Source organism: Rosa rugosa, chromosome 1, assembly GCF_958449725.1.
Source record: "Rosa rugosa chromosome 1, drRosRugo1.1, whole genome shotgun sequence".
NCBI lineage: Eukaryota > Viridiplantae > Streptophyta > Magnoliopsida > Rosales > Rosaceae > Rosa > Rosa rugosa.
In genome coordinates this window covers 33524264-33533344 of record NC_084820.1, presented here as the reverse complement: position 1 = coordinate 33533344, position 9081 = coordinate 33524264, and the positions used below count along the sequence as shown (strand labels likewise).

The 9081-nt window shown below is 36.9% G+C and overlaps 1 protein-coding gene across 1 annotated transcript; it reads right to left on the bottom strand.

Annotated features, from left to right (window-relative positions):
* Positions 1-2024: 2024 nt before the first annotated feature.
* Positions 2025-4878, bottom strand: LOC133724710 (BTB/POZ domain and ankyrin repeat-containing protein COCH). Its single transcript, XM_062151534.1, has 2 exons — positions 4022-4878; positions 2025-3148 (listed from the first exon to the last, which is right to left on the bottom strand). Exons 1-2 carry the CDS (start codon positions 4511-4513, stop codon positions 2126-2128), a joined length of 1515 nt encoding a protein of 504 aa, XP_062007518.1. The 5' UTR covers positions 4514-4878; the 3' UTR covers positions 2025-2125.
* Positions 4879-9081: the final 4203 nt, after the last annotated feature.

Genomic DNA, 9081 nt, shown 5'->3' with positions numbered 1-9081 from the left:
AGGCGCGGGTATTTCGCTCTCTTTAAGGAGATTCAAGCCCTCTGCGGAACAATGCCGGTGCACCAGAAATCTCTTGACTTGTCCCCTCCAGGATACAACAGCCCAACAACAAGTTGTATGGCTCACACCAATCTGCACAAATTGGAGGAACCCAAAGCTCCACCAAAAGAACACATTTCTCTGGCCAAAAAAATCAAAGAAGACTCTTTTGGGGGATTTTGGAAAGAAGGTTGATGGGTGAATAGTTGAGTAAAAGTTTGATGTGTTTTAGCATGCAACAAATGGTGCTATTTATAGGCTCTTAGGACACTCCCTACAATTACTACAATTAATAGGGTAGTAACCAAATGTCATAGGTTACAAAAATTAAAACCCAAAATAAATCAAAATAAAACACCATGAGTTACAAAATAAAATTCAAAATAAATTCAGAATTTAAACACACAATAACTTCACCCAAATTTAATTTCAATAATAAACAAAATATTAAAATGTTACAACACATATTACTGAGTGAAATGCAGAAAACCAGTTTGCTCTTTACAGATATTTTTCTTCCTTTAGCTGGAATGTTGAAGAACTTTCATTCAAAAGCGTGGAAAGAAAAATAAAAAAAGTATTAATGCTGGATCTTAATGCCAGCCCACAATGTACGTAGCTATTAGCCAAGCCCGATAGGTGACCACCACACAAGGATATAATACATATATACCCACATATAGGTGTAGAATAAATAGATATAGACAAAAGTAGATTAAAGAAAACTAGGGTTTTTAGCTGTAAGTTTTGTTTTGTTTTGTTTTGTTTTGTTTTGCGGAAGCACGTCCTGTATGCACTAAGGGCCCAGATCGATGAGGCAAGGGAAGACAAAAAAGATGATTACGATAGAGGGAATCCGGATAGCTAGTACAGATTTTGATATTAATCCCAATAGTTTTTTGGTAATTCTGATCTTGTGTGTTTTCATGTTCATGCAACAGACAACCACTCATTTTGTCCGCAGGGCCATGAGTTTTCTCTCGTACGTCCTTTAAAATTAATTAACCCAGAAACCACAGCCAACCAAAGTTTCTTCAGATCCTTATAGCTATTGGGAGCTTTATTGTCGCAACAGAGAGATAAGTAAAAAGAAATTATCATTGGGAAGAGACAGCTCATTTCCCCACAATTCTCTGTGTATCAAGAACCCTACGCGTGTCCAAAGATATATTTAAACTCCTCAGTATGACAGTATTGTATTAATTAGACCTAACAACCATCTAATAAGATACCACCCCCTACCATAAGATACCAAATTCCAATCATAGATTTATGAGTTCTCTGTGCGCTGATATTCCCACTCTTTAACACTACCATAATGGTGGTGTGATTTACACTTTCTGAGAGATCATAGAAAAACTTTCTTTTCTCTTTTTGGTCATTTGCAAGAACATTAAACACATTATTATTTCAATCATCAAATCACAAACGTATATATTACCATTTTATTATATTAGCAAATTGGAAGTTTTTCTGTATTTGAAAATATGATAAGAATAATAATATATAATATGGAGAGAGGATGATGAGAGGTGGGTGGGGGACAAAGAAAATATAAGGACCATAATAAATAAGCGATGAAATTAGATAGATCAATAAATACAAATAAGATGAGATGAAATGACACTATGACAGGCCGTAGCCAAAACACAAAAGGGTTGAAAAGATTGACCTGCGTCTCCATTTATTCCATTCCGTTCCATTCCATGGTCGATCTCCTCTTTGCGACTCGATCTCACTGATCAGAACTCAGAAGCAAGCGATTGAAAAAATAAAAGTAATACCGATCCCAGATTGATCATTGATTCTGATCAGCTTCTACTCCAACTTTGTATTTGTATGTCCTCATCAATCAAAACCTCCAATGACATTCCATTTCATATGATGAAATGATGAATCAACCAAAGAGGCTAGCCTACAAAAGAAAATCACGGACAACAAAGCACACAGAAACACAGAGAGAAAGGAGCTAGAAAAGACTGATGGACCAAAAGATTATAAAATTCAATATTAATTAATTTCCATAGAATAATATTTCATGAATCTTCTCTCGACAATATTATAAGTAATGGATGCATGATCGAGCCTAGAAGTCATGGGAGTGGTGGTACATTGTTGATGGATCACAGCCACCTTGTCTACCATGAGAATGATGATGATGTTGATGATCTTCACTATCCATTCTCGAAGAGCCCATTTGATTTTGAGCCGTGGATGACCCAGTTGCCCCAAGATTCAAATACACCAATCTCGAATCCAAGTTAAGGCTAATATTGCTGCCGCCACTGCCGCTGCTATGATGATCGTGATGGTCACTCATCGGTGGATAGATGGCCGTGTTCGAAGAATTAGAAGCAGAATTGTTTGCATTGTTATTGCCTTCTTCGCGCGAAAGAACAAGAGCAGCCGATTGAACAAGTTCAAGGCAGAGCCTGAGCTTGTTGGGTTCGATGTGCGTCAGTCCGGGAACAGCTCCTTTGAAGAGAAAATCCGATGTTAGGGTTCGAAGCACATCGAGTGGAGTGACTCCGTCGACGGTTCGGACATTGGGGTCAGCATGGTGATCGAGGAGCACGGCCACCATGTCCGGAGACACCATTTCAGAGGCAATGTGGAGTGGGGTTTTGCCAGCTGGCCCAGCCGGGTAGTTAACATCGGCTGCTCCGAGTTCAAGCAAAGCTTTCACTACCTCTCGGCTACAACTTTCGACAGCATAGTGTAATGCCAGTGCCTCGTCCAGATTTAGGCCTTCTCCCATCACCATGAGCTTGACCAGCTCTACATCCGATGAGTCCAATGCTCGCCTCATTCGACGAATCTTCTGGTCCTCGAGATCCGCAGCAGCACCCATGTCGTGGTGGTGGTGATGGTGGTGGTGATGGGGCATCATTGAGCGGCGTGCGATGGAGGATTTGAGGCGGAGCTCTTCGATTTTGGCCACTACGTCGATGGGAAGGTGCTTGGCGAGCACCTCCGGCGGGAGACCAGATTTGGCAACAAGGTGAGAGCACGTTGTCCAGAGTTGGTGCATGTCCTGCTTTCTGGAAGCTAATAGCACTTTCATCACATCATCAATCGACGCCTTTTCCACCATGCTAGCCAATTGCTTCTGAGAGCCACACACCAAAAAAACAAAAAACAAAAGCAAAGGAAATTAATCTTCCATTAGGCATTAGTGAGAGAGAGAGAAAGAGGGGAGAGACATATGTGCATAGTGAAAAGTGATGATGGGATGTGTTTGCTAAAATTATGGGGTTGGTGGTCCTTTTATTGAATTTTGTATTCCTGACGAGATAAACCAAATGGGGGAAGTGAATGTTTGGGAAAGATTTCCTAGTGATTACTGTGGAAAGACAAGACCGGATCGTATCAAGATCTAAATTTAGAAAGACATGGATGCTCATTTCTAAGATAGGAAAAAAAAAACCCCAATTCAAGAAACTTGGAGCATCTATGTTGTACATGAAATCTAAGAAAAAACGTGTTGTACAACGATTACAAGAACATCACCAACCACTAACTTTACCTAGGAAACAAGAAGATGAAGAAGAAGAAGAAGAAGAATGAACACCCTGTATATAAAGGTAAACGAGGGTTGAGATTAAAAGTTCAAATTGGGAGGCATAAAGGAAGTTCGGGATTGGAAAGCGAAACCCAACTTCACCCTCAGACAATAGAGAAAACCCACAACGAGAGAAAAAAGAAAAATTAAAGAGAGAAAAAAGAGAAATTAAAGAAAAGTAAATGTTTTAGTTTTGGCAGTGCCCAAACACCAAACCCAGAAAGGGATTGCAGTAAGGATTCATTGCAGTAATTCCCAAAGCCCACTAAACATAAGACTGCAGTGCACTGGACTGCACTGCATCACACACTCACACAAAAACCAAGAGAGAAAGAGAGAGAGAAAGGAAAAAGATAGAGGAGCAGCAGAGAGTGAAAAACACAGTGTGTGATGATGGAAATTAAAAGAGAGAAACCAAACCTGAGTGAGCAATGCAAGTTGTTCAACACCAAAAGATCTAGCGGCGGCGAGAGTGTCAAGAGCGAGATCGACGGCTGAGGTGCAATGCGTGTGCCAACAGCCCCTCTCCCCACAATTAGGCCTTGGCTCATGTTTCTGAGGCACTATCGAGACCTGTCCGCTGTACAAAAACTGCAGCAGCAGCAAGAACACCTCGTACCCGACCGAGTTCACCGGTATTACCTGCGAATTGCTCATCCCTCTCTGTGACGTCGACGACGACGTACCCGACCTGCACGACCCAGGAGACGACACCGGGTCAAGCCCAGAAGGAGGGTCCGGCCCGCAGAAGAACTTCCGGAAGAAGAGGCTCCGGGCAGCCAGGATGCACCTGTGCGCGTGAACCAGACGACCCTCCACGCTGAAGGTGACATCACTGAAGGCTTGGCCGTTGATGAGGAGATTGAGGTAGTCTAGGGACAGAGATCTAAAAGAGTCTTCCAGGCTGCTCATGATTGATGGATCCACGGAGCTTAGCTGGGTTTCTGGCGATTTTGAATTCTGAGAAATACTGTTTTAGGGTTGTCTGCGACGAGTGACGACTCACTCACTCAGAGAAGGAAAGAAACAAAACTAAGACAGAGACTGATTGAGAGAGACGAAGCACTAGAATATTAATGGCTTCTCCATGTTCGTTTCTGTGGATTTTTCTTCTGCTTTTGCTGTTGAAAGGATGAACAAGAGGAAGAAGAAGAAGAAGAAGATGAGGAGGAGGAGGAGGAACTACTGTTTATTGTTTTTGCGAGAGATTCTTTTGTGTAAATGGAGTGATGTGGGGGGTTGTAGTATTGTGTTGGTAGATATTTTGTTGAGAGAGAGAGGGAGAGAGAGAGAGCAAATTGGGTGGCTGTTCTGGGCGGCTGGGCTATTTAAAAAAGAAATCTAAAAATAAATTAAAATAATTGAGTAGTTAAAAAAAGGATGGGAAAGGGAAGAAAATGATGGGAGGGTCAGGGCTCTGATTAAACAATTCATTTGGTGATTAGAAAAATCAACTAAAGTTGTATTATATTCGTCATTAGGCGCGTGTTTTACTATCAAATAATCCTAATCTACTGCTGTTAACAGTAATTACCCTAATTTAGAAATAAGTTGCCAGGAAAAGATGATAAGTGGGACTGGGAAAATATGATATCCTATTTTTCCTGTATTGCGTTGACTGCTGTTAGACTAGTGACTAATGTGGTCTGATTGTCCGAACTACTTTACACTCTTATCTCTATTTTATTTTTTCCCAATCGTAGGCCAAATTTAGAGTACAAAATTCTAACATCATATATATATATATATATATATATATATATATAATGAGAGCTCTTGTAATGAGAACCGCTACAAGAGCTCTCATGAAAAAAGAAAAGGCAACTTGCAATTTGCAAGCCAAGTAGCGAACTGGGTCATGATTTTTTTCGCTTTTGGGCTGTTTTTAAAATTATGTAAGAATATATTGTCAATGAAAATCATATCTTACCGGATCTTGTATATCACAAAATCCGCTAAAAGAACTTTCCAATAGATCAATCTAGGCTTGGGCTCTATTCAAGTTAATTAGGAATATTTTCCGCAAAGCAAATGATGTTGTTAATAGATTAATGGGTAAATTCCTCCTATGGTACTTGAGGTATTGCTACTCGGACAGTTTGATGCCTGATGTATTAAAGGGGACAGTTTGATACTTGAAGTTAGACTCCGTTTGACACTTTGGTACTTCTGTTAATTTTTCTGTTAAATGTAAGGATAAAATTGACATTTAGAATATATGTATAAAAACATAATAAAAAAACATGAGTTTGTGGGTTGATTTTCTTCATAATTTTATAGGTATGAATTAATGCTTATGGGTTATGTTGAAGGAAGGCGAAATATTCGAATTTTATGTTTAAGAAATATAGTAATCATATAGTGAACACCCATGAGAGTACTCCATTGAAACTAGTCTCGTACAACTAAATTTTTTTAAACATAAAATTCAATTATGTCAACTTTAACATAACCCAAAAGCATTAATTCATTTTCATTTTCTCCTAAATGACCCAAAAAATGATGAAGACCTAAAATAATACCAAATAATATCATCGCATTGTGTTTATGAAGAGGAGGAAAAATCCAAGTTTTGGAGGAAAAATCAGTGGATTCCTAGATAATAGTACCCAAAAAAATCTGATTATTATATTTTTTTTAACATAAAATTCGAATATTTCACCTTCAACATAACTCATAAACATTAATTCATACCTATAAAATTATGAAGAATGGCAATCAACCCACAAACTCATGTTTTTATACATATATTCTAAATGTCAATTTTATCCTTACATTTAACAAAAAAATTAACAGAAGTACCAAAGTGTCAAACAGAGTCTAACTTCAGGTACCAAACTGTCCCCTTTAATACATCAGGTATCAAACTGTCCAAGTAGCAATACCTCAGGTACCATAGGAGGAATTTACCCTAGATTAATTCACCTTACTAGTTCGAATTCTCTTAATAATGTATGGTTAGATGAGTCTCCTGTTATTATTCAGGATGTACTCTACAAGGACTCATGTACTAATGCTCGAGGTCCAGATTTTATGTCACCCTCGGTGCATAATGTTGATTCTAATATATTAAGTCAGGCGTGGGACTGAGCCTCCCAACTTGACTCAGTTCAAAACTCCTTCAAAAAAAATTTCTAAGTTTGGGAGGGCTTTTCGGCAAAGAATTAGCATATACAAACTCGTGAAACAAAAAATTCTTATGAAAAATTTACGTACACTCTCCTACAAATCTGAACTTCTATATAATCGTATATACTAAGAATATTATGATCAAAATTCCTATTTTTTATTTAATAACATCACAACAATTTTTTACTGATTCCAAATCCATACTATCCCAATTACAATTGAACCAGTGTCTCGCAAGGCGCAACAAAAGAGAGGGAGAGAGGAAGAGAGAGAGATATCGGAGACTATTTTACTTCCCTATTCATATTTAGATTCCCAAATCGGTAAAAGATATATAATGTATGTACATTTACATATACGAACAATTTGGTGAAAGTGGATTACGGATTATTCAGCACAAACGGAAATTAAAATAAGGAAACTTAATGATTTGTGTCTGTTGGTTTTGTGTCTATTGATAGATACCCATCAAACACCAACTTTTGACAAATGCCATGATGATTAGCAAGACAATATTTCAATTCAAATCCTGAAATGTCTCTTTGGGGAAAGACAATTTCTTGAATGCCTTTATTGGTATTTTATGACGCACATACATATATATGTTCATGCACACTCTAGCTCTAATTTTGTTTTTCTTATGACAGGAATACAAACTCTTAGAATCATTATTTAATATTTATCAAACAACATAATTTCATACAATTTCTCATGCATATTGCACGTATCAAAGTGAAAAAAAAAATAAGAAATGAATTCCTAGAGAATTAGTTGTTACAGATCTTATGAGATCAAGAAAACAAAACTCTAACCACAAAATCATACATTTTCACAAGCTACAAAGAACAATAATTTTTTGAATCCTAATATATATTTATAATCAACATCAACAAAAACTGCAACATCTTTCCGTATTATGTCTAAAGTCTCACGTGCAAGACAGCTTAACAGCAGATTAACAACAAGAACACACTAGAAATAAAGTAGTTAGAGCATCTTTAGCAATGCTAGCTATTTTTTAGTCAAATTTTAGCTAAAGTAACTAAAAAGTCATTTTGGCTAGCCACTTTAGAAATATGTCTGTATCAATGTTCTCTATTTTAGCTAATTTTGAATTTATATTATTTTTTAAAGGAATATGAAATAGTTTAAATGTATTTATAAATTACATAAAGTAACTCAAAATGAATGTTTTAAATTATAGAGAGCTGCATATCGCTCTCTATATTTAGCAGCGAGATAGCTAAAAGTTATAATAGAGAGTCACTTAGGAGTCTGGTGCAGCTGCTAAAATAGCTAAGGGGCCAAAATAGAGAGTTTGCTAAAGATGCTCTTAGTCTCCATGAAAAATGTCATAACGATGGCACAATAATAAGACTGCGAACAAGACTTATAGTCAGATCCCGTTTCCACAGAAATCTAAATACAAAACCTAGCTAAAACTCTTAATCAATAGAGTGGGGACTTATTCAAACTAATAATAAAGAAAACACTAAATCCTAACAAACTTGGAATAAAATAACTATGTCGCCATGACTCCCATTTCATATCTAATAATCCAATATTAGCATTCCAACCAGTTCGTTAAAGACAACTAGCAACACCATAAAAAATGAACAAAAAAATAGGAATAGGAAAATTTTGAAATAGACAAAGTGAGAAAAATTTAGGGTTAGATTTATTTTACCTCTTTACACATTACACATAATTTTTTTTTTTACTCCTGGACTTCTGATTTGATCATGTATGCCCTTATACTTTAGCTATCAGTCAACTAATTCACCTTTTTCATGAATTTTGACTTGAAGAGTCCACTCGATTTAATTTTTAACCTTGATAACGTACGTAGGCTATTCTATGAGTGACACAATGCTAACAAGTAATTTGAATGGGCCTGCACACAACAATTCATGAACAAATTGATGGATTAATAGATCAGAGTCAGCTATGATTGACAAAATTGCATAGTATAAGGGCACATGTGATTAAATTAGATGTTTAGGGGCACAAACGAATTTGAGTGTAAAGTTCAAAAAGGTAAAATATTTAGCTAAAAAATTTAGAATAGTAGATTAACTGATGACGCAAAGAGGGTTTGCCGAACGAGAAGCAGGAAAAAAATAGGTTATACTAAGTAAATGATTATTTACTTCTCACTAATTATGTTTTAATTTTTGGACATGAGCTTATGCTATGAATATGAATCATGCCTTGGGAAAACTGCATAATCATTTCTACCATATATGTTGAGTTGTTTTGTAGGATTGAGCGCTCAACACCTTTCGTCTCTATCCGAATTCAACTAAAAAAAAAAAAAAGAACAGAGATACAATCAAACCAAATCCTTAATT

Bases quoted from the DNA above. Each gene is read 5' to 3' on its own strand.
- LOC133724710 (XM_062151534.1), bottom strand. From the start codon at position 4,513: ATGAGCAGCCTGGAAGACTCTTTTAGATCTCTGTCCCTAGACTACCTC. The intron at 3,149-4,021 runs GTTTGGTTTCTC...TGTGGCTCTCAG, and splicing joins AACTTGCATTGCTCACTCAG to AAGCAATTGGCTAGCATGGT.